Source organism: Phocoena phocoena, chromosome 11 (genome assembly GCF_963924675.1).
Source record: "Phocoena phocoena chromosome 11, mPhoPho1.1, whole genome shotgun sequence".
NCBI lineage: Eukaryota > Metazoa > Chordata > Mammalia > Artiodactyla > Phocoenidae > Phocoena > Phocoena phocoena.
The window spans coordinates 47,529,946-47,556,677 of NC_089229.1; the positions used below are offsets into that span (position 1 = coordinate 47,529,946).

Consider the following 26,732-nt stretch of genomic DNA (forward strand, 5'->3'; position numbering starts at 1 on the left):
TGGTGATTCAGTGGACTGGGAATTTTCAAACAGCATTGATGAGGAATTCACTGAGGGTAGATAAGGAATTACTGAAGAGCAATGAAGCCTGGTAGCGGACAGAGAGCAGGTAAGCTAGGGTGGGTAGCCAGTGAAAGTGACAAAGTAAGCAGATTTGGGTGGGGGCGGCTACCCAGAGTTGGGGATGTCATGGGGCATATTACATAGGCTACTGCAATCTAGTTGGTTAATTAATTACACATTGTTTTAATTAAAAATAACTAAAAGTAATTAAAAATCCAGATCAGAGAGTCCAGACTGGGACAGAAGTCAGATAAACCCCACACCTTTCACCACCTATTTTTACATCACGATTATGATCCCAGTTCACTGGATGATGCATTGAAGAGCAAGGATCTTACCCATAACTCCCTCCAATAAAATTCCAGAAGAAGTCCTGGCCCATCAGCTTCTCACGTCATTCACAGGTCACATTTCATTTCTCTGAACTGTCACATGACACTTCATATTGATCTGGTTCATCGGAGGCAATGTTCTGATAATCAAAAGACATCAGTTTTTCCTTTTAAGTTTTAAACTATTTTAAAATTCTCTTTAATGCAAATGAAATGCACTATTACTGTAAAAAATTCTAACATTCACACACATTATGTAGATACTGACAGTCCCTATAATTCCTTTTCCTATTGTTAAGATGGGTGAAAATTCCTCCAAGTCATGCTTTCTCTCTATACACTAATGTAATATTATTTACAAAAAACGGAATCATGAACACTATTTTGCAAAGTGTCTTCTTCTTGCTCACCAACCAGTATAATCCAGGTATTTTTTCATGTCAGAGCATACAGATGTGCTTTATCCACTTTGACAACTACAGAGGAGTCCATCATATCACTATATCATAGCATAATTTATGCAGCTCCTATTGATGGGCATTTACCTTGTTTCCAATTTTTTGATATGTAAACAATAGTGCAGTGAACATCCTTGTATATATCTTGCATATTTGGGTTTTTTTAAATAAATTTATTTATTTATGGCTGCATTGGGTCTTAGTTGCTGTACGCAGGCTTTCTCTAGTTGCAGCGAGCGGGGGTTACTCTTCGTTGCGGTCCACGGGCTTCTCATTGCGGTGGCTTCTCTTGTTGCGGAGCACGGGCTCTAGGTGCGCGGGCTTCAGTAGTTGTGGCACGCGGGCTCAGCAGTTGTGGCTCGTGGACTCTGGAGCGCAGGCTCAGTAGTTGTGGCACACAGGCTTAGTTGCTCCGCAGCATGTAGGATCTTCCTGGACCAGGGCTCGAACCCGTGTCTCCTGCATTGCCAGGCGGATTCTTAACCACTGTACCGCCAGGGAAGTCCCCGCGTTTCTACCTTTCTTGAAATAATAGAGCATAATATGCTGAAAATGTTGCTTTTTTTTTCTTCCATCTTCAACATTAAAATGGCTACACAAAACTTCACCAATTTTGATGTCTTTTAAATGCATGCTGATACGACAGCTGTCACATACAATCTAACAAAATTATTTCAAATGAAGTTAGAGACAAGTAAGTGCTACTAGAGCCATCTTATGGAAAAAACCAAATTAACCTTTTGGCGAACCCAATAGAATGGGACTTCTCCCCATTCTTTTTTGATTTATCCCCAAGCCCTACCCTATACTGTGGGCATTGGGGTAAAAGGTAGGGGAGAGCTGAATGATGCCTAGCACAATTAGAAGTGCCATCTCCAACCCCCCAGAGAACCCCTGACAGAAATCTCAGACCACAGCTTTGTCCAACCTCCATAATGCTTATAAATGTCACAACCTAGAAAATAAAGCAACAAAGTAAAAATTAACCAATCCACCAGGGCAGATAGATTAAAAGTATCTTAAAGTACTAGAGTGGCTAGTTATCACTCTGTAGAAGGTATAGAATCTGCATTAGGCATATGTGTGGTTTCCATTTTTAGGAGCTTTGTAACATGTTAATATTACATGTTTTCCAAAATACTTTCCTACATATTGTTGCTCCTAGGTTGCCAAGATGGGTCAGCCAACATGGCCTTAAAAATTAAGTACCACTAATGTTCAAATTAGATGAGTCAAAAATAGAGGACTCACCATGTGGATCTGAACAGGACAGCCTGAGGATAAGGCAGAGAAATTAGGGGTAGTATGTAAAACTGATGCACAGCTGCATCCTATATGTCAGCAGTCCCCAACATTTTTGGCACCAGGGACCGGTTTCACGGAAGGCAGTTTTTCCACGGGCTGGGGATGGGGTGGGGATGGTTTGGGGATGATTCAAGTGCATTACATTTACTGTGCACTTTATTTCTATTATTACTACATTGTAACATATAATGAAATAATTATACAACTCACCATTATGCAGAATCAGTGGGAGCCCTGAGCTTCTTTTCCTGCAACTAGATGGTCCCATCTGGGGGTGATGGGGCTGCCTCAGCTCCAACTTCAGATCATCAGGCATTAGATTCTCATAAGGAGTGCACAACCTAGATCCCTCGTGTGCCCAGTTCACAGTAGGGTCCCCACTCCTATGAGAATCTAATGCCACCTCTGATCTACAGGAGGCGGAGCTCAGGTGGTAATGTGAGTGATGGGGAGCGGCTGTAAATACAGATGAAGCTTTGCTCACTCACCAGCCTGCCACTCACCTCCTGCTGTGTGGCCCTGTTCTTAATAGCCACAAACCAATACCAGTCTGTGGCCCCGGTTGGGGTCCCCTACTATATGTCTTTGGAACATGCATGAAGGACTGAATATTGTTCTATGTAAAACTAATGACACTGTGGGAGTTAGGCAGAACAATACTTAAGATACGATCTTGGCTGTCAGAGAGCTTCTGTATGCTACAGTGACTGCAAATAACAGATGCATGGTCACAATACTATGGAGATACATTAACTGTAACGAGAGAGTTTGAATTGCTTCAAGGTGAAGAAATACATCAAGAGGCAGAAACAGCAACTGTAAACTGCATTTATTGAGTGCTTATTGGGCACTGGGTACATCAGATACAAAAGAGTTGGGATGGGGGCAGGTAAGAACTTAAGAAATTAAATACACACATTAATTTTACCAAGAATTCTAACTACTAGGGAAGTACAAAATTCGTACAAGTTATACTTTATAATGAAATTTTGATGTCTGTCGAAAGGATAAGCTATACATACAATGCAATAAAAATGTGTTAAAATTGTGCTTAGTATCACAGAACTACCCCGAAATGGGTTGATAAAATGCCTATACAGCATTATACACATATATTTTATATTAAAGATTGCTTGTAAAGTACAAATACTTTGACCCCATTGCTGAGAAATCTATGGCTGACAACTATATGTGCAGTTCCTCTAAGAAACATTGCAGCATTTGTAGTACATCTCTCCTTTAAACTCCACCTTATTTTTAGTTTCACTTACTATCGAGTTCTCTTCAGAACTGTTTATATTTCTTTTGTCTGATCATCTTCTTCGAGTTTCCTGATTTCATTTTTTAAACAATTTATAGTTTCACGACTTGCTTTTAATCTCTCTTTAAGCTCTGCAATTTCAAAGCTTGTTTTTTTTTTTGCAGCTTCTAATTTTTCTCTGGTTTTCACTTCAAGTTCTGCAACTAAAGAAAACATACACTTTTACTGATTTATTTCATTTTTCTCACATGTACAAGATATTTCATAGAGCAATAAATGTGGCATTTCCTTAGGCCAATGTTTTCATGATGAAATGCGGACAACTTAAGATATGTAACTTTAGACACAGAGGGGTGGGTAAGAAAGTCTGAACTCTCCAGAGAGGATCTAATATGTTTTCTACCACTAAGAATGAAATTCTGACCACTAATTTTTTAATTTTTATTAAAAAAAAATTTTTTTGACCACTAATATTTTAATTCACAGTTAACATTTTAAGACACAATGTCTTAAATTATGTCTTAAAATTATGTCTAATTTTCTAATTTGATTTGGAAATGAGGGAGTATACAGTCCAAGAGACATCCAGCTAATAAGAGTTTACTAAAAACAGTACCCTTAAATTTATGTACAGGTAAAACTTACATAATCACACTGGTAAAACAAACCTCTATCTTTTTTCAAAAAGATATCAATAAGTGTCTAGGTTTGAATTCCAGCTCTATCATTTACTAGATGTGCCACTCTGAATAAGCTATTTATTATCTCTATGCTCTATTCCTCATTGCTAAAATGAAGATTATAATAGCAAACACCTCATAATATTATTTGTTTAAAAGATTTAAAAAGAATACTGTCTGGCACATAAAAAGCCATATTAACTACTATTATTACTGAATATTTAAAACATTCTAGCTGGCTACATAACAAATTACAAAAGAAAAATATCATTACTGCAAAATAGATTATATCGATTTAACTATTCCACTTGGATAGTGTAGCATCAAGTTTTACAGAGAAAAATGACTACTATCATCCAACATTTCCACCTTGTGGACATTTCAGGTAATTGCTGCTGACGAATGTTGAGGCACAGTTGTTTGTTAACGTAAAAGGATCACTAATTGGAAGCAGTGTGGTTTGGTGAAGAAAAAAAACCAAAACCATTGAAATCAGAAAGACTTGAGTTCAAATACACCCTTGGCCCCTTAATAGCTGAATGCTGATATCTCTAAGTCTCCCTTCATCTCGTCTTTCTATATGATACAGTTAAAACTTCGTATTTCTCGGAGGATTTATGAGGATTAAGTAATATACCTAAAGCATCTAGCGCATTAAAAACACACAATGTGGGACTTCCCTGGTGGCGCAGTGGTTAAGAATCCACCTGCCAAGGCAGGGAACATGGGTTTGAGCCCTGGTCCAGGAAGATCCCACATGCCGCGGATCAACAAAGCCCGTGCGCCACAACTACTGAAGCCCGCGCACCTAGAGCCCGTGCTCCGCAACAAGAGAAGCCACCGCAATGAGAAGCCCGAGCACCGCAACGAAGAGTAGCCCCCGCTTGCCTCAATTAGAGAAAGCCCGCGCCCTAGCAACAAAGACTTAGTGCAGCCAAAGATAAATAAAATAAATAAATTTATAAAAAAACAAAAACAAAACACGCAATGTGTCCTTATTTTCCTCACTGCTGGTGCTTTCTTTTTGTGATATATTTTGTAACACAGGTAAACTTTTATATTGCCAAAACAATCCATATTTTTCATTGCTTTTATTTTTTTAATTATTTTTGAAGATAGTACATACACATGATACAAAATTAAAAGGCTGAAAAGTGTAGACAATGGAAAAAATGTCTCCTTTTTATATGTGTATGACTGATTTACTTTGCTGTACACCTGAAACTAACACAACATTGTAAGTCAACTATACTCCAATAAAAACAAAAACAAAAAAAGCCTCCTTTTACCCCTGCCCCCCACCAACCAGCGCTCTTCCCAGAGATAATCAGTTAGGTTTCCTTGGTATCTTTCCAGAAATAATTGGTTCAGAGACGAGCATACACCTAAGTGTGATTTCTCCTCACCCCCAACACAAGTGGTGTCACACTATCCACACTGCTCAGCACCCTGCTCTTTCACTTAACATTACTACATCTGAAAGCTCATTCCATATCACAGGGCTGTCTCATTCTTTCAAAGGCTGCAGAGGACCTCATTGAATGGACATACATAATTCATTCATCTGTCCCCTCTGATGTACATTTGGAGTATTTCCAGTTTTCTCTATTACAAACAATGCTATAACGTGTATGCTGCGCATAATCATTCCAGTATACTTGTGGGCTAAATTCCAGTAAACAGTAATTGAAGGACATTTGATCTTGTAAATCTGGAAGAATGACAAGTGACTCTCAGAAGTCCTCTTAATTTATAATCTCACTAGCATTGTACGTCTATTTCCCTACTGCATCAACTTTTTGGTCTTAGTTACTCTGAAAGATTAAAAATGGTATTTCAGAATAGTTTTACTTTACATTTCTATTATTTCTGAGGCAGACAATCTTTTAATATGTTTAGGGGACATTCCTCGCTTTCTTTTTATGGATTGTCTGCTTTTCCTTTGCTCATTTTTCTTTTAGGTTATCGGCTCTCCCCACCACCCTTTTAAAAAATTGAGGTATAATTGACATATACTAGTTTCAGGTGTACAACATAATGATTCAATACTTGTATATATTGCAAAATGATCATCACAGTAAGTCTGAAGTTAACATCTGTCACCACATATAGTTACAGATATTTTTCTTGTGATGACAAATTTTAAGATCTACTCTCTTAGTAACTTTCAAATATGCGATACAGTATTATTAACTACAGTCACCATGCTATAAATTACATCCCCAGGACTTACTTTATAAGTAGAAGTTTGTACCTTTTTGCCCACCCCTCACCTCCCACCTCTGGCAACCACCAATCTATTCTCTGTATGTGAGCTTTTTTTTTTTTTTTAAGATTCTACATGTAAGTGAGACCATATTGTATTCGTATTTCTCTGATTTATTTCACTTAGCATAATGCCCTCAAGGTCCATCCATGTTCTCACAAACAGCAAGATTTCTTCCTTTTTTTTTTTTTGCGGTACGCGGGCCTCTCACTGTCGTGGCCTCTCCCGTTGCGGAGCACAAGCTCCGGACGCACAGGCTCAGCCGCCATGGCTCACGGGCCCAGCCGCTCCGCGGCATGTGGGATCTTCCCGGACCGGGGCACGAACCCGCGTGCCCTGCATCGGCAGGCGGACTCTCAACCACTGTGCCACAAGGGAAGCCCAAGATTTCTTCTTTTTTTATGGCTAAGTAATATTCCATTGTGTATATATGCATGTGTGTGTGTATATATATGTGTATATATGTGTGTATATATATATATATATATATATATATATACACACACACACATATATATAAAACACCTCTTCTTTATCCAGGCACCTGTTGATGGACACTTATGTTGTTTACCTGTCTTGGCTATTGTAAATAATGGTGTAATGAACATGGAGTTGCATATATCTTTTCAAGTTAGTGTTTTTGTCTTGTTCAGATACGTATACGGAAGTGGAATTGCTGGATCATATTGTAGCTCTACTTTTATTTTTCTGAGGACCCTACATACTGTTTTCCATAGTGGCTGCACCGATCAACATTGCACAAGGGCTTCCTTTTCTCCACATCCTTGCCAACAGTTGTTATTTCTTGTCTTTTTGATAGTAGCCATTCTAACAGACATGAAGTGATATCTCATTGTGGTTTTGATTTGCATTTCCCTGATGATTAGTGATGTTGAACATCTTTTCATATACCTGTTGGCCATCTGCATGTCTTCTTTGGAAAAATATCTACTCAGTTCTTCTGCCCAATTTTAATTAAATTGTATGCGTTTTTTGGCCATTGAGTTGTATGAGTTCTTTATATATTTTGGATATTAACCCCTTATCAGATACACGATTTGCAAATATTTTCTCCCATTCAGTAGGTTGCCTTTTCATTTTGTTGATGGTTTCCTTTGCTCTGCAGAAGCTGTTTAGTTACTGGTTATCAGCCTTTTTTTTTTTTTTTTTTTTTTTTTTATCAGCCTTTTTAAATGATGTGCAGGAGCTCTTTATACATTAAAGAAACTAGTCATTTGTGATTTGAGTACAATATTTTTTAATGGCTTGTCTGTCTTTAGACTTTGTTGACAATGCTTTTTTACTATGCAGAAATTTTTATCCCCTTGCTCTCCCCCTCTCTTTCCATATCAATTGTAAAACATATATGGAGTGAAAGGCACATTGTGAGATGGTGGGATACAGAAGTAGGAGATAGACAAGAAAGAAAAATGCATTACAGTGTCATGAGATAATCATAGGGTGCTATGACATACCAAGGGGAAAGGGTGTGTGTGTGTATCAAAGAAGGCTTCTTGGCAGTAGTAAAATCTGAATTGAGTTTTAAAGAATGAGAAAGGAATTAGGTAGATGAAGTGGACATAGTGGGCCTTGGAAAGAGTACAGAAAGATTTGGGAAACAACAAGGAGTCCTATATGACTGTAACAGGTAGTTTTAAATCTAGTCAGGAAGACCTGATTTAACTCATTTGTCAGAGGACAGCATGTACTGTAGATACAGATTTTTGTGGTCTGATTTAGTCATTATACTTTATTTTTGACAAATCATGAGACTGCAAAGGGTACCATATATTCAAAGAACTGGGTTAATTACCAATGAGATGATAGGGGAAAACATTTAAAAACTTCTTTTAGCCTGTTCTGGTTTTCTGCTTCCAATATATGAAATGCTTATACATACATTTAAGATATATATATATGTATGTGTGTGTGTCTGTGAGTGTATATATATAGATAGATAGATAGATACAGATATAGATAAAATTTCTGTTTTAAATTTCCAAATAAAGCCTCAATTTAGAGTAAGTCAATCCAAAGAAGAGTTAATATTTTTGCAAAGCCAATGTAACTTACTGGTTAGAAAAATAGACTGTAAGGCTTTTTTTTTTTTTAAATATTTATTTATTTGGTTGTGCTGGGTCTTAGTTGTGGCAGGCTGGCTCCTCTGCTGTGGCATGCGAACTCTTAGTTGAGACATGCATGTGGGATCTAGTTCCCTGACCAGGGATCGAACCTGGGCCCCCTGCATTGGGAGTGCAGAGTCCTAGCCACTGTACCACCAAGAAAGTCCCTGTAAGGCTTTTTTACAAAGAGATAGAACAGTTTATCGGTTAAGAGCACACACTCCGTCTCGGTTTAAATCCTGCTTTGCTGAGTAATTTGGGGCAAGATATCAAATCTCTCTATGCTCTAGGGTCTTACCGAGAAAATGGGGCTAACAGTAGTACCTTCCTCCTAGGGTTGTTAAGGGTATTCAATAAATTAAGAAATGCAAAGCACTTATCTAGTACATGTAAACTCTCTTCAAGCATTCACTATCATTTTTAAACCTTTTTTTTTTTTTTGCGGTACGTGGGCCTCTCACTGTTGTGGCCTCTCCCGTTGCGGAGCACAGGCTCTGGACACGCAGGCTCAGCAACCGTGGCTCACGGGCCCAGCCACTCCACGGCATGTGGGATATTCCCAGACCGTGGCACGAACCCGTGTCCCCTGCATCGGCAGGCGGACTCTCAACCACTACGCCATCAGGGAAGCCCATTCACTATCATTTTAATTATTCCATGTAGAAGCAATTTCTATTAAAAGCTAGATCATTAGTACTTAAGTAAATTTCCATGGGTTTACCAGTATAAACATCTTTATAAACTTTTAATGTGTTTTAAATTTTATAATGAGCAATCTCTATCCTGGCTATTACTCTATCTAAAAATATTACTATGTTTTTAAAGCCTAAGTTCTGAGGACTGCTTAGGATAAAGTCCTGGCTCTACCACTAACTCATGTTAACTTGGGCAAGTTTCTTACTCTCCCTGTGCCTCAGTTTCCTTTTCTAAATGGATTACCTAATAAAGTTATTGTAGATGTAAATGAGTTTATACATGTACAGATTTACAAGAGTACAAACAGTAAGCACTCAATAAAGCTAACTGATATTACCAAATATTGAGTATAAAATGCTCTCAAACTGGTAAAAGTATACCTACCTTTTTAAGACCTTTGATTAATATTCCCAAGTTGCTTTCCTAAAAGGCCTACTCACACAAACAATTCATAGAACACAGGGTTCACCACATCCTTAATAGGTACAACTATTAAAAATTCCTTTTGCTTACTTGATACAAATATAACCACCCATTATTATTTGGTTTGCATTTTAAAAATTACTAGCAGGGTCAAATATTTTCACTTTTTATTTACTAGTCATCTCCTCTTTCATCTGTCCATGTCTTTTGTCCATTTGTCAACTGAAGTTTAAAATTTTATTCTATTTTATTTATTTTAGGGTTTTAAAGATATTAATCCTTTGCCATATTTTCTACAAATTTATCTTTCTTTTTTGCCCTTTTGAAATGAATAAGTTAAATATTTTTTTGCAGAATCAAGTTTGCCTTTCTTTCAATGTGATTTCTTCTAACACCTCAAATTTAGAAAGTCTTCACTAGCCAGGACAGTCATTTCTCTAATTTTTTAAACAGCTTAACTGACTTTAAAAAAACAGTTAACTGGGCTTCTCTGGTGGCGCAGTGGTTGAGAATCTGCCTGCCGATGCAGGGGACACGGGTTCGAGCCCTGTCTGCGAAGATCCCACATGCCGCGGAGCAACTAGGCCCAGGAGCCACAGCTACTGAGCCTGCGCGTCTGGAGCCTGTGCTCGGCAACAAGAGAGGCCCACGCACCACGATGAAGAGTGGCCCCCGCTCGCTGCAACTAGAGAAAGCCCTCGCACAGAAATGAAGACCCAATACAGCAAAAATAAATAAATTAATTAATTAAAAAAAAAAAACCCAGTTAACTATCATTAATTAAACTGGAATTTGTTTTGATAAGTGCTATAAAGCAATGATCTAAATTAAATTTTCTTCTCAAAAGTTATCAATTGTGTCAATACCATTTACAGAATTATCTTTTTCTTCCTTATGGATTTGACACTGTTGAGAAAATAACCTGAAGATAATATAAAACATGCAATTTACTGATAAAAACTTCCGAAGGTTATAAATCTCCACACATAAACTTTAACACGTCAAAAATTAATTTGTAGAAAAGTCTTTTTATGAAACACATTTGTCTCTACTATTATACATATATGAATTAATGATATTATTTTTGTTGAAAACACAGAAATGTGGGTACTTGAATTTAAAAAGAGAAGTTTCCTCTATGAATTGGGCACATTTCATAGTATGAGAGAAAGGAGATCTATAATGGAGAGAATATGACCAGTAACAAATTAAAATAGCATGTGACTAGTGTTTTTTACCTTTTCAAAGTGATCATATACGTATCTGTTTTATGTTCATAACAAAGTAGCCCAAGTATTTTTTCAGATGTAGAAAGTGAAACATAAAATTTTTTAATGAGTGTGATTTTCAATTTTAAATGACTACCAAGCAGCAATTATAATCAGTATTCAGATCTTTTAACTCTTGGTCAGGGTTTCATGAAAATACAAACAAAACACTACTATAACCAACAATGGTTAAACAGCAACCTCTTTCTCTCTTGCTTTCTCATCCCCCACCCCCCTTCTTTTATTGGATCGCTTCTTCTAGCCTATAACGATACTGGTCTGTTTCCCCTGAAAACTCTGCTCTCTTGACCCCAAATCCTGCTCTGCTACTGCTTCAAGGGCTACTTTCCCTTTATAGTCAAGCTCCAAGACAAAGTTGTCCACAGCACCTGTCTCCAATTTCTCATCTCACTCACTCTCTCTTTTTTTGCCAGCACTGCACGGCTTGCAGGATCTTAGTTCCCTGACCAGGGATTTGAACCCAGACCACGGCAGTGAAAGTGCCAAGTCCTAACCACTGGACCGCCAGGGAACTCCCTCATCTCATTCTCTCTTGATCCACTTCAACTGATCTTCTGTCCTTACTATTCTCCTTCAACTGCTCCTGTTAAGGTCACCAAGGACCTCCACCTTGCTATAGCCTATTTCTTGGCTCTGATCTTACTTGACCTATCAGAGGTACTGAACACAGCTAATGACTATTTCCTGATACACTTTCTTCACCTGGCTCTAGGATATTATGTGCACCTAGGTTTTCTCCCTCCACACTCACTGTTCTTTCCTAATTCCTTTGCTGGTCATCTCCTTAATCTCTAAATGTTGGAGTGCACAGGGCTCAACCTTTGAACCTCTTTTCTATCTTCACTTACTCTTGTAATGATACCATTTGGCCTCACAATTTATAAATCCATGTGTATATTAACTTCCACATTTATATCTTCAGCCTAGACCTCTCCTTGAATACCAGACTTTGAGCACAATTCCCTTCTCAACATCTCCACTTAGATGTCTTACAGGCATCCCACAGCCATCATGTCCAAAACTGTACTCCTAATCTTTCCCCTCAAAGCTGCCCCTCCCAGACTTCCCATCTCTATGAAAAGTAACAACAATTTTTGTTTGTTTCCTCTGGCCCCAAACCTTAACAGTCATTCTTTGTTCATCTCCTTCTTTCATATATTATTATCAAACCATCAGCAAATCCTACTGTACCTATCTTCAAACTAGAACCTGACCCCTTCTCACCACCTCCATTGCTATCACTCTGGTACTACCCACAATTCTATATCTGGATTACTGGAATAGCCTCCTAACTATTCTGCTTCTACCCTTTCTGCTTTACAGTCTACTCTCAACACAGCAACCAGGGTGATTGATCTTTTTAAAATATTAGTCTTATACTGTCACTCTTCTGCTCAAAACCCACAAAAGACTTCCCATCTCCTTCAGTTTAATAACTTAAACTCCCTATATGAGCTGGTCCCATAATAACTTCTTTGGCCTCATGTCCCACTCCTTGTCCCCTTGTTCACTCTACTCCAGGCACACTGGCCTTCTTGCTGTTCCTCGGATATGCCAGGCATGCCCTTACCTCAGGGTTCCTGCCCTTGCTGCCACTCTACACGTAACATTCGTCTCTCATGTAGCTGCATGGCTCATCTCCCCACTCCTTTTGGTATTTGCTCCAACGCCACCATTTCAGGAAGCATTCTCTGACCTGATATTTAAAACTCTTAACCATCTCCTCCCACCAAAAGCGCTCCCTCCCCTGCTTTAGTTTTCTTCATGCCATCCAATCACTACTTCACACTCCATTGTTCTGTTTATTTAATATTTGTCTTCTTTCCACTAGTATGTAAGCTCCATGAGGGCAGGGCTTTTGTCTGCTCTATCCTCTGAACAATGCCTGGCATCTTATTGTTGCTCAATATATACTGTAAGCAAATAAATGAAAAAAATCAAAGGAAAAACCGAATAAATGGTGACATAAATGTCAACACAGGGTTGGTAAGTAGATTTCATCTTGAATGACAACTGCAAATGGTTGGCAATAGCTGCATGAAACGATGTGTAGGGGATTCTGAGGCCTCGTAAGCTAAAGGGAAAAGACAGCATGACTGACTATCAATAAGGCATTCTGGTCTTCACCACCCCAGCATTAATATAAAACTACGTCAGGTGACAGGTTAAAAAGAGAGAGGGAGAAACTAATTCACCGTACACTTAAGTATAATTATGTTCTGCAAGGTTCTTCACACCGATTTTGTTAGCAAAGACTAGTAAACAGAAAATGATTGAGTGACAGGTTAAGCAAGATTAATGAAAAGCTATGCTTAAATGTAATTAGTGAATAAAGACAAACAGTATTTCAGAGTGTGTCAGAGGCTGTCTTTTACCTTTTTGAAAGTAGGCCTACTTTGAGAACTATTTAAAACATCCTTCTTACCTGTTCTTTAGTAATACATATATTGTATAACTCCTAAAAATTTTACCTGTATCTACTAAGGAAAAAAATTTAATAGTCGCTAATCATACAATCCTTTCAGCATTATAGAATACATTATTTCTCAGGATTAATTATGAACTCATGGCACTTACATTCTGTTTCATGCTTATAGGCTCCTAAGGTAAGCTGACGAGATGTTGTTAATAATTGTTGCATCATTGCTGTTGGGTCTTGAAATATCTAATGGAAGAGAATGAAAAAAAGCCCAATAATCGCAAAATCTACAATTTAAAATGTTTTTAAAACTCTCATTATAAAATCTTCTTACCATTTCATCATAGAACTCTGAAACCACTGTCTTTTTTCCCAGCATTGCATTGGTGTCTGATTGAAATAGCTTTAATAAGTGATACAGGGTTACCTGTGAAATAAAAACAGACATGACATCTGTGCAATGGTTTTTATCATCATTATGAGACATCATCATTTCTGTAACTGATTTAGATACTGAATTAGTAAACACATCAAATTCAGGATCTTGTTTCAACTACAACTTACTATGGCAGGTCACCCAAATTCTGTGTGTACTTTTATTTTCCTATTAGGTATTACCATTTATCTATATCTATTCAATATGTATGTTTTGAAGAGGGTAAGCAAACATTAGTTACAAAGCATCTCTAGAGAGTGACTATATATAAAAATAACACAAGATACAGCTATGGAAATTAAACTGGTAAGTCACTAAGATGAATTCTTTTACTTACACAGGCGACATTTGATTAACTGTGACAGTTAAAGTTTACAAACTTACTATGGCAAAAAAAGATTTGATACTTTCAAAAGGAATGATCAATACTAAAATGCTCAGTGAGGACAAGTTAATTTCTTTAGTGTAATAATGATTAATATATAAGTAGCATAATAAACAAACACAAAGTTAGTCAGTGATAATTCACTTCGGCAAGAGCAATATGTCTTCAAAATATTTAAAAACAGATACAGTAAGACATCAAAGGAAAAGCTTTGCAGTGCAATGTGTGATTATTTGAGCAAAACAAAACCTAGCTGGTAAAACATAAGAGTTCATTTTGAAGGTATAGAAACCAATTCAGAGGCCTCCAAGAATTTTCCAAAAAGTTAGCTAAAATCATCATAAGGAGTATGGATCATATGCCATATTTAAAGCAGATAATTTGACAAATTTCTGGAACAGACAGAAAGCAGATGAGACTACACAGATGGATAAACCATAACAGGGAAATCCATAACCTAAAATCTTAAAGAAGAAAACTGCATCAGAGGTGGGAGCCACTGCCCCCAGTGGAGCTCTGGGGAGACTGCGAGCGCAAAGCTGGCAGGTACAGAAATCAAGAAGGCTGTGGGGCAGCTAGGCTGGCCAACCTTCCCTCCTCTCCCCCCACTCACAGACGAGAGAGCGCACCTCCTGTGGGACGTAGAATTCTTCACCCAATCAAGTGAGAGGTAAACAAAAATAAAGATATTTTCAGAGAGCATTGGCTCTGAAATTTTACTTCTCTCGCATCCTTTCTGAATAAAGTCCTGCAGCAAAATGAAAAAAGAAACCAAGAAAGACGAAGAAAAAGGATCAGCCGTCATCACTAGGAGCTGACAGGCACTATCTAAAATTGAAAAATCCAACCTTAGGGATGAATGGGAATAATTTCTAGAGGAACTGAAAACAGTAACTGTGGTTTTCCTGAGGAAGGGGTCAGAGATGGGGGAAAGAAGATGTTACGGGTTGAACTGTATTCCCCAAAAGATATGTTGAAGTACTAAATCTCAGAACATGTAAATATAACCTTATTTGGAAATAAGAGCCTTTTGCAGATGTAATCAAGTTAAGATGAAGTCATTAGGGGAGGACCCTAATCCAATATGACTGGTGTCCTCATAAAAAGAGAAGTGACACGGAGACAGGGAGGGAGAGAAGCCCATGTGAAAATGGAGGCAGAGACTGGAGTTACGCTGCCACAAGCCAAGGAACGCCTGGGGCCACCAGGAACTAGAGGAGGCATGAAAAGATTCTCGCCTAGAGGCTTTGGAGAGAGCATGGCCAACACCTTGATTTGGGACTTCTAGTCTCCAGAACTGGGAGGATAAATTTCTGTTGTTTTTAGCCACTCAGTTTGAGGTACTTTCTTATGACAGCCCTAGGAAACTAATACAGGAGACTTGTACTTTTTATTTTTTAAATCTTTTAAAAAAACTATATGCATGTCTTTTATAATTTAAGAAGTATTAAAAACTACATCATAAAGCCTTCCATTCCCAAATTTATTATTCAGACCTGGAGAGGCATTCATGCCGATATAGGCAATGAATAATTTCAGGACAGATGTCTCTAATTTTCAGTGGTGTTTGAAGATTCTTAGAGCAATGAAAATGCCTATACTTGCCAGAGATATTTCTAGGAATAAAAACCCAATATTAGCATTTTGCTTTTAGAAACAACCATTCCTTTTACAGTGGTTTGATGAGTAACAGGTTACTGGATAACAGAAGTAAATCACAAGTTACCCATATCTTTCTTTTATATTTTAAATAAACCTCATATGACTTATTTTCTGTAAGAGCCAACTATTCAAAAACTATAATGGGTTCATTATACTAAAAGAACACTACGGTAATTTGGAGGGGATAAAACTCAGGCCTATGTAGATCTATATGGAAACCTATTCAATAAAGGAATCACTCCAGAAAGGCAAAAGATCATATTACCCTACTTTCCCAAGAGTTGACTTTGAGAGCTGTCTCATAATGATGTTACATTATATAATGATTTCTTTCAGAGATGTATTTTCCAATTGAGGGCAGGGTAGGGAGGAGAGAAGGGGGAGACAGATGAGGAGGCAGACAGGTAAGGCAGCACATTCTCAAAATAAAATGAATTCAAGGCAATCTTACAAAGTTAACAAGAACCTCTGCTCTAGTAACATGACCAACTTCTTCTTCCTCTCTCTCAACATCTGCCTATTCTGTGCTCTATTCTCCCTAATAGGCTACTTTGGTTAAGGATAGGTGTAGTGTCTCATCTTTGTATCCCACCCCTTGGGCAATATCTTGCAAATATGGATATTTAATAATTTCTTGTCAAACAGAATATAATGTCTGTGAGAGTATCCCAGAAGGACAAGAATGGTAGGAGACCTGGAAACCTTATCACATGGAAGATATTTAAATGAGCTATAGATGGTTCTTCAGGAGAAAAGAAAACTAAAGTATGAATAGTTATCAGTAAAAAGTTCAAGGAAGCTTAACATAAAGTAGAGCTTTCTTAAAACTAGAATTACCCCAAACCTGAATAGGATGTTTCACTAAATAACGGAAGTCAATATTCTCTTCTTGCTATACTGGACTGCCTAAAGGAACTTCTATGTAGGAAGAGTATGGTCTACCTCAATGGGTCCTAAATATTACTGCACATCAGAATTACCTGGGGTGCTGGCCCCTCTCCAAACGTGTGAATCATGCTCTGTGGAATAGGGCCTAGAAGTCTGAACTTATAAAAAACATCTCAGGCATTTCTAATGCAACTAGTTAGGAACTAATTCTCTGTATCACTGGCCCAGGTGACATCCAAATCCTTTAAAAGCACATCGTTTTACAAATGTAATCTGATAATTAAAGTGTCAATGTTTGGTGCTAAAGGAGCGAGCTGAATCTATCAAGATGAAAATTAATGGTGATGAACACTAAAGCCTTGAAACTGGAGTTAAACACCAGACACACAAATGTGGAATGAGAGAGCCTGAGTTGTGACCCTTTAGGTTTAAAAATAAAACAGGCTTAGTGGTTTTAGTCAAAAGCAAGAGTAAAGGAAGGAGTGTGAGGTCTGAATGCAAATACCTGGATTCAAAAACTAGCTCCACCACAATTAACTGTGTTTTTGAGCACATGACTTCATCTCTGAGACTTAATATGCTCATCTCTAAAACGAGGATCTCACCAAGCTCACAAAGTTGCTGAGGGGTCAAAGTGAAAGCTTTGAGAGACTTTTTACATTATCAAGCAACAATCTGAAGAGATCAAATAATGAAAAAGTCAGTGGTTATAAATAAGGATCCAGGTATAAGATAAAGCTGCTAGTACTGATGACAGTTTGAAAATGTACAAAGACTTTCTAGGGCTTTTAACTATAAAAAACCGGACACTCCCATTTCAGAGAGCATATGGACTCCACTTGTTTGTTACTAATAACCAAACGATACTAATGAATTTAAAATTTTTTTGCTGTAGTAATCATGTAATTTCCATGATTCCTTTCCAATAACTGTTCACATTCTATCCCTTCTTTTTATACTAGAAAAACAAAAGAGTTTTGAAAGGCACTTCACTTAAAAATGAAAAACCTTAACTCATAGCAAGATACACCAAGCCATAAGCTTACATAAACTATACCTGAATGAAAATGTCGACATATAACAAGCTATTGAATATTGTAAAATTTTCACAATTACTAAAAAATCCATTTTATATTTGCAGAGATTAATATTACTCACAGGTCTTTCATTAGGATCAATGAAAAATATTTTGATGATTATTTCGAATTCACCCCAACCTGTTTCAGTAATTTCATATGGAGGCTTAGTAACAACTAAAAGAAAGAAAAAAATAAAACAATTATAAATTGTAAATTACTGATACAGTTTCCTAGCTCTTTTAAAATTTATAACATTATGAATTTTAAAAAACCATTGTACCTCTTAAAGGATTGCCATAGCTTTCATGTAATTTAAATTGGATTTTCTTCACATATGCTGACATATCCTAAAATACAGAGGCATTAATTAGTTCTGCCATCTACACATAACAATTAGGAAGGAAATACACAGAGCACCTGTGCCAATTTTATAAAATACACTTCCCCTTAAATTTTATGGAAACTAATTTTCTAAGAAACATGAATTATACCCTGGAGGTTTTTTATTTTAAACAAAGGAAGGCTGTGCAGAATTCTTTCAAAATTCATAATATATAGAAATATATATGTCCCTAATTCATTGTTTTGCATTCCTATTTTTATATATCTCTGTAGACAATACTCAAAATCAATTTTGATTTTTCCATAAAACAATAGTACATTTCCAATATTTTCTACAGAAATAAACATATACACCAAAGCAAATCTAAGAACTAAGCAACTTCAAAAAACAAAATTATATTATACAAAGGTCAACTAAGCTAAGCAACCTAAAACTGTTGGATATAAAACTCTTCCTTTCCTTAATTATATTCTGAAGCACAAAAGCATATTCATTAGTTCCGGCACACAAAAGGGATCCTGCTAGCGAAGGAGGCCTTTTCAAAAATAATTCATTATAGAAAAACAGGAAAATGCAAAACAGAGTAAGTTGCATTCAACAGTAATGTTCATTAATCTTTTTATTTGCTTTCAGGAATTTTTATGTGCTTATTATCTACATATTTTTTTAACTGGGATCCTACTGTAATAATATATTACTATCTGCCTTCATCACTTAACATTATTTTGTGAACATTTTTTCTGAGGCAGATTTTCATAAGCCTCTTTGAAGACTATTTTGGGAATACTTTCATTCATTTTTTCTACAAATATGAGTGACTACCAATACTGTTAGATGCTATAATGATAAATAACAGAATCTCGTCCTCAGGGTCTCACCGTAAAGTGGGGGGGAGACAAGAAAATCAGCATTTCAATGCTGTAATCTGTAATCTGTTGTGTGCATATTAGGTCATGTGTTATGAGGACATTAGGTACAAATCCATAGGAAAGGCAGCTATTTTAGTCTTTGGAGATCAAGAAAGTAGATCTAAAGAAAATACACTTGAACTAAGACCTAAGGGAACAATAAGAATGGAGTGGGTGGGAAGAAAGGAAGAGGTTTAAGAGTGTTCCTTTGGGAAACTGAGAGTAATTTAGTATTGGTAAAATGTAGGATATAAAGAAATGAGGCAAACACAGACAAGGGACAAGGCTGCAGAGATAGGATAGGGAAAGGTCATGGCAGGCCTTCTAAACATGATAGCTTTATGATGAGAGCAATAGGTAGTCACTGAAGGTGGGTTTTTTTGTTTGTTTTTAACAGCTCTATTGAGATATTAACATACTACACAAATCACCCATTTAAGTTCACCATTCAATGGTTTTTAATATATTCAGAGTTGTACAACTATCACCACAATCAATTTGAGAACATTCTATCACACAAAAGGAAACCTCATACCCATTCTTCCTCCCACCTGCTGTCAACCACTAATCTAGGTTCTATGTCTATGGATTTGCCTATTATGGACATTTTATAAAAATGGAATTATACAGTATGTGGCTTTTGTGTCTGGCTTCTTTCACTTGCCATGTTTTCTAATTTATTCCATGTGTTAGTAGCATGTATCAATACTTTATTTTATTCCTTAATAGTATTCCACTATATGGATACACTACATTTTATTTATCCATTCATCAGTTTAGAGACATTTGGACTATTATGAATAATGTCACTACAAACATTCATATACAAGTTTTTGTGTGGACTTTGAAGGTTTTTTTTTTCTTTGTCTTTTAACTTTATTTAATAGAGAATAGTATAAATGCTGAAGAAAAAACATTATCAAGCTTAATTGGTTTCAACATGTATTAACTCAGTCTTTTGGTGGAATATATGAAGAAAAGAAGAACTCAAAAGTCAACTGCCTTATTCTTTGTCCTTGAAATTAAGATAACTTTGGGTTGCATCACTACTTGATGTCCTGTAGATGTTTGATTTCAGCTCAAGAGCTCTACATTCAAGTGGTCACCTTTAAATTGTGGCTACAGCTGCACTGAGTTCAGTTACTGTAAACTGTCCTACATGGCAGTTTAATGTGTGGCATATTCCCCTTCTTTCGATTTACCTCTAAATTTATCATCTCTTAATTTATTAAATGTGACTGAACATACTGTGGGGTACATGGGAAGAAAGAGTAGTCAGCATTGGAAGTAATTTTGAATGATAAGTCAGCATTTCTACCCTTAAAATTGACACTATAAAGTTATTTTGGATAATTATTCAATTTATTTTAAAAATGTGACCCTTGATAAAGTAAAAGTATGTCCAAAATTCTAGTCTCTTACAGGTGGTAAAATATAATTCAAAGTGTTTGAAGCAGACTACCTTTATCATCATCAAGCTGTGAATCTACCCTTGGGCTATTTGGCACCATTTTCATCTTTTCAGAAGTAACAACTCTTGGTGACATCTCTAACTGCTTTTTCAGATGTTTCTAAAAGGGGACGAATGATTACAATGATAACATAAATTCTCACCTGCCTTCTTGCTTCCACTATATTGGAACAATGATATTTGAAATACAGAATGAAGGGTTTTAAATAGAGGAATGGTTTATTCATTCAGTAAGTATCTGTTGAATACCCACTATGTACTTACTGCATTCCAGGCATTAGAGATTCAGTAGCAAAACCAAATTACCAGCAGCTAGATTATGTAGCAGCTTGTTTTTCATTTTTTCTGATGGTCTGATTACCAAAGTATCACTTAAATTTACTATTCCTGAAATAAATACCTGATTATATACTAGGCTACCTTAAGGTGTGGTGATTGGAAGACGTACTGTGCATATAGCATAGTTCTTTTTACCATAACTTAATTTTAATTAGAAAACATTTTTGGAAAGTTGATTCTACTAACAATTATAGAAAGATGACAGCTCTTACTTTATTCTTTCAACTTTTTTGGTAACATTTCTACAGTGGGCCAATTTTATTATCAGTTACTATACAATATTACAATTTAACTCTGAGCAAAAAAAACTATAGCTTCAAAAAAGTTTTAGGAAAAACAATTACCTACCTCATTTCTATATGGTTTTACATAGACTGTCCACTGATGGGTGTGCCCATCCTCTTCTCTTTTCTTTCCAAAATATCGAGCAACATTACCATAAACTATTGGTTTAACGATTGTAACCCCCTACAAGAAAACAATTTCAACACCAGTTAACACTGTATTGGGCTTCCCTGGTGGCTCAGTGGTTAAGAATCCGCCTGCCAATACAGGGGACACGGGTTCAAGCCCTGGTCCGGGAAGATCCCACAGGCCATGGAGCAACTAAGCCCGTGCGCCACAACTACTAAGCCTGCGCTCTAGAGCCCGCGAGCCACAACTACTGAAGTCCGCGCACCTAGAGCCAGTGTTCTTCAACAAGAGAAGCCACCGCAATGAGAAGCCTGCGCACCACGACGAAGAGTAGCCCCCGCTCGCCGCAACTAGAGAAAGCCCGTATGCAGCAACGAAGACCCAACGCAGCCGAAAATAAATAAATTTATTTTTTAAAAAAACACATTGTATTATTACCCAAATAAACAGAATTAGAACTCTGAAAGCTTGTTTTAAGCAATGGCAGGCAGTCTAACAACCTAGAATTTGCTTATAACATGGATTTCCCTCAACAAATAATTTCCAGACAATTAGCCTCATTTCATAATACCACAAATAACTAAACACCACATTAATTACAATGTTCCCACTTTGAAAACGTGTATTTAAATCATGTGGAGTACTTTGAGAGTTCCTTTTTTCTTTCTCTCTCTTTTTTTAAAAGAAACAGAAAAAACTCTATTTACAAACTTTAAAGAGCAGTCTGGAATAACGCTCACCAACTTTACCATCGCCTGATGGTAATGTCCTTATCAGCTTACACCAGGGTTCTCCAAAGCACAGTACAAAAATTAAAGACAGTTTGGAAGGGGATTTTAGGTAAAATAAGGGCAAACATTTTCATTTTATTACTTGTGTTTAATCTGTATTAGAAAAACCATAACTATAACTAGCAATTCAAACCCACAATTTCAAAAATAGTAACGCTTAGGAAGGGACCTTAAAAATTGATTTAAACAAAAATGTTAAACACTACATTTCGATTCAGATAATGGCAAAGAGGCACTTGGATGACTCAAGCTCAGTAAACCCTGGACTGATGGCATGCGTGCTATATTTGTGTTCAGTTCTGAGATGTACATACATGTTTCTCATCACATCCAGTTAAGTGTAAAGGCAGATTACGATGAAAAGGAGATAGAAAAAATTCCAAGTGAAGAAAATTGCTGAATGTTGCACATGAATTTGAGACCAATTGTTCAATAGTAAGACTGTATCTGAAGGTCAAAGAGCAAGATATATCACATGTGAAAAGTGCTGTGCCAATGTAATCAACAATTAATAAGAAATGAGGAAAAGCAGTGAACAAATGGAAAAACTTTTCATTGTGACTAGATAATTCACAAATAAAACCAATACTTATTAGCCTAAAGTTAGTTCAGGAGAAGGCAAGTGGTTTGTACACAAACTTAAAAAAAAAAAAAAATCACAGCAAGTGTCCTTTTGTGGTACCCAAAGATAGGGCCTCACATTCAAGGCCCGAGTGAATAAGTACAAGGAGCACTGACATGGTGAGGGATAATAGATCCTGAACTGCTACAATGTTGCTAGGAACTTGGGGAGTTTCCTCAATGATGGAAAGCGGATTCATCTGCCAAAAGACTTTCTACCTGGATCAAATTTATCTAAATTGGGAAAAGATGCTTACAAGACCACATAACAATCAGCACGGAGAAGAAATAAGTCCCTAATTTTAAAGTTTTACATGACTAACTCGGACCCATTTTCGGTGGAAAAGCATTTGAGGACTACAGGCCTAATCTCAAGTGATTCTGGACTTAAAAGACTTTTAGAACCTAACATGATTACAAGTAGAGAGTTCTGTAAGTTCTTCTCCAAAAGCTAGTGTTCTAAACCTTTGTTCAGTAGTACTTTCCTATCATTCCAAAACCTCGCCCAAAAGTGAGGGAAAACGTATGTTTATGAACCTTATGGTACTATGAATTTTACCTGGCATCTGTTTCCCCCTTCCATTAAATTTCAGTAGCTTTTGAAACTTTCAAAGCACTGTGTATGATAATTGTATATTCAGTATAAAATTATGTGAAAACAATATGACATACAGAAGGACTCAAAAAAAAAACCTAGATCAACTAGATTGGTGCAAAAATGGGTGATTTCTTTCATAAAAAATTTTCCTTTCTGCGGTAAATAAAAATCCGAAGGGGTAAAAATAGGTGTTATATCAGGAACCAGTTGGTCGTCTCATAAAAAATTAGGGCTTCCCTGGTGGCGCAGTGGTTGAGAGTCCGCCTGCCGATGCAGGGGACACGGGTTCGTGCCCCGGTCTGGGAGGATCCCACATGCCGCGGAGCGGCTGGGCCCGTGAGCCATGGCCGCTGAGCCTGCGCGTCCGGAGCCTGCCCTCCGCAACGGGAGAGGCCACAACAGTGAGAGGCCCGCGTAACGCATAAAAAAAAAAAAAAAAAAAAAAAAAAAAAAAAAAAAAATTAATGTGCCAGGGGATGTAGTAAAGTGGGTGGGAAATGTGTCACAGTGTCATACATTACGTTAGGCTCTATGATCACTTTAATTAAAAACTAAGAAGCTACCTTGTACTGAATGTTCCCTATGTGCCAGGCAGTGTTATGTTCTTTGCATGCCTTGATTAGTATCTTGGCTGTAGCCTTGGGACTTTAGGAACACCATGAACTTGGGGAAGTCGTCTGAACTTTTCTAGTAAATACTGGGGGTGATACTGCCTTTGTAGGGACTGAATCAGAGAATCGGGTAAAGCGTCCACCCACTGTGCTTACTTCGCACGGTATCTGCTACTGTTATTATCCTCACAATAGGTGGGTACTGCCCTCCCCACCGCCTTTTTACAGGTGACCTGGGTTGGCAGAGGATGAGCAGCAAGCCAGGATCTCCCAGCCCCGCAAGTGGCTTTTTCCTCAGCAACAATGTCCAGCTCTCCCCCAGGCACCACCGATTATGTTTGTTTTTTGTCTGGGATGGAAGGGAGGCGGTGACATATGAAGTTGGGGCCAAATGAAATCATGATTTTCCCTCTGGGGCTTTGACTCGCCGTCCGCCTGGAAACCGCGGCTCCAGCCCTAGGCGAAAAGGCGCGAGAGGAAACAGGCAGGCCCTCCCCAGGCCGCGCCAGGAGGGGCCGGGGCGAGAGAGCCACTCCCGGAGGGGAGGCGCGGGGCGGGAACTGACCTTCACTCTCCCGCCGGAGTCAGGCCCAAATTCGGCCATTCTCTTGAACATATTGTCCTACGGAAGAAGCCGCCGCCGCCAGGGAAAGAGACCGGGGCCGGCGGACTCGCCGCTCCGCTCAGAGGCCCCGCTCCTCCCGCGCGGGCCCAGGAGGAGGGTTTCCGGCCGAAGGAGGACGAGTCAGCTGAGCTCGGGGTGCTGAGAGATCGCCAACGCCTCACAGCTGAGAGCGTCGCGGAAGCCCACTCACCCCCGCGCGGTTGGAGAGCGGGCCGGGAAAGGAGGCAGCGGCGACGTTTTGTGCGCAGGCGCGACGAGCTCGCGCACACTGCGCACGCGCCGATCCCCTGCTTTTAGGCGAAAGGAAGACCGGACTTGGTTGCCAGTGCCTGCCGACAAGCCAGACCGCCTGTCTTCGTAATGACCGAGAAACTGTCTTTTGGATGTAATACCTTGCCATCGCCAAAGCATGACAGTTCTGAAATTAAGTTCATGAAATCTCGCCCACCGACAGCTTTTCGTTATGTTCATCCAGACGTCCTCAGACTTTCAGGCTTGAACCGCTGATTTCTTTTTTTTATTTACTCCCTTCTTCCTCTCCTTCCTTCCTTTCTACTCATTTTGGATTCTCAGGTCCATAACGTGACGCAAACCTCCCCTCCCTTGCCCTTCTGTGGTACTAACTACTTTGCAGGTTAGTGCAGTGCTAAATGAATGACCTCCAATTTAATTGAAACATGAGGTGCTAGTCAGAGGTTCGCTCTCCTTTTTCTTCTGTTTTAAACTGGAAGCTCTTCTATTTCCCTAATCTCAAACCTCCAACCTTGACACCAACCCTCTCGTTCTGATCAGGTGACTTTGCATCTTATTTCAACAGAGAAAACGGACCTCCATGCCACCAGACCTAAACGCAAGCTTTGGTTTGCCCAATATCCACCCTCCCTTCCTTTCTTCTCTTCTGTTCAAGAGAGAATCGGCTCCCAGTTTATTTATTTATTTATTTATTTGGGTGAAGTAGGAAAGAATAGCTTTATTGCTTTGCTAGGCAAAGGGACACAGCGGGCTCGTGCCCTCAAAAGTGTGTCTGTCTTCCAGTTTAAAATCAGTCCTTCAGTCAGTGTTCTTGATCTCATTCTTTTTCACTTTATTGAGGATTTTGCCCCATCAGCCGTCTCCATTCTGACCTGTACCTCCAACTTTTCTTCTTAGGCTTTTTCCCTTAAGAAGAGTTAAACAAACTTTACTCTTTCCTGTTAAAAACCAACCAAACACATATCTAATCCTGCAAAACTCTTTGTTTTATCTTTCAAAGTCAAATCTGAACCTGAATTTCACCTTCACAGAAACCTCTCTGACCAGTTACTGACTTTATCAGTAAATCCAACATCCACTTTTAACGCCCTTAGCTTCTTGGCAGGATTTGACACTGCTATCTACTGCCTCCTTTTATAAAATACATTCTCTTGGTTTTTCTCCTATCTCTCTGGCGGCTGATTTCAGGGTGGTTTATAGTCACACTGTCCTCTCTGTTTCCATGGTGCCTAAGGGATTGAAACACTTAACAAGTTTATATAAGAGTTATTTGTGAACTCCACAAGGGTAGTAATCGTATCTTATACCCCTTAATGTTCTTAGGCCCTAGTAAACATTTCTAGTCATCAGTGTTTGTTGACTAGTAAATAAATGAAAAATGGAGAAGTTAAGAAGACTTGAGGCTCTTTTTCCAAGATGGTTGAAATCAGTGAGATCTGTTAAAGTCCGCTCTCATACAACATCCATCATACCACAGTATAGGATTGTTTGTCCCCTGTGAAACAGGAGTGCAGGGGGCAGGGCACAACCTTTGAAAGAATGACATAGACCAAGAACATGACATAAACTGATTAGAACCAAATGGGTCCAAGATGGCAGACAAGTCGACTTCCACTAGACCTTGAGCCTCAGTATACACTCACTGTAACTCATCAGCAAGCTAAATGACACGCCCACAGGCGCCATGACTGTTCCAAGGCCAACCATAAGGATCAAAAAGTGGGCAGTGGCCCAATTCTGGAAATCCCCGCCCCTTCCTGAAAGAGCTGGAATACTCCTGCCACTCATTAGCCTATGAAATTACCCACCCCTATAAAAACTGACAAGCCCAAACCCTGGTGCTGCTCTTGCCTTCTGAGATGGCCCACACTCTGTCTGTGGAGTGTGTTTCTCTCTAAATAAATCCCCTATTTACCTATCGCTTTGTCTTTCACTAAATTCTTTCTGCCATGAGACCTCAAGAACCAGGTGTGTGATCTCAGTTGGAAGACCGT

At 38.3% G+C, this 26,732-nt stretch overlaps 1 protein-coding gene across 2 annotated transcripts; it reads right to left on the reverse strand.

The window, feature by feature from the left end:
• Positions 1-2,969: 2,969 nt before the first annotated feature.
• On the reverse strand, positions 2,970-24,747 carry YEATS4 (YEATS domain containing 4). 2 transcript variants are annotated; one of them, XM_065887414.1, is made up of 7 exons: positions 24,427-24,747; positions 21,175-21,294; positions 18,046-18,112; positions 17,845-17,939; positions 13,650-13,742; positions 13,474-13,561; positions 2,970-3,622 (listed from the first exon to the last, which is right to left on the reverse strand). In XM_065887414.1, the coding sequence occupies exons 1-7, from the start codon at positions 24,475-24,477 to the stop codon at positions 3,453-3,455; spliced, it is 684 nt and encodes a 227-aa protein (XP_065743486.1). In that variant the 5' UTR covers positions 24,478-24,747; the 3' UTR covers positions 2,970-3,452. The 2 variants fall into 2 exon arrangements, with proteins under 2 accessions (XP_065743486.1, XP_065743487.1); XM_065887415.1 differs by lacking the exons at positions 17,845-17,939; positions 18,046-18,112 and having other exon boundaries at positions 3,453-3,622; positions 24,427-24,477.
• Between the last annotated feature and the right edge of the window lie 1,985 nt (positions 24,748-26,732).

Coding starts and splice junctions, on each gene's coding strand:
- YEATS4 (XM_065887414.1), bottom strand. CDS start 24,477: ATGTTCAAGAGAATGGCCGAATTTGGGCCTGACTCCGGCGGGAGAGTG. Junction 21,295..24,426: donor ACTCCGGCGGGAGAGTGAAG/GTCAGTTCCCGC, acceptor GTTTTCTTGTAG/GGGGTTACAATCGTTAAACC. Junction 18,113..21,174: donor TAAAACCATATAGAAATGAG/GTAGGTAATTGT, acceptor TCTGTATTTTAG/GATATGTCAGCATATGTGAA.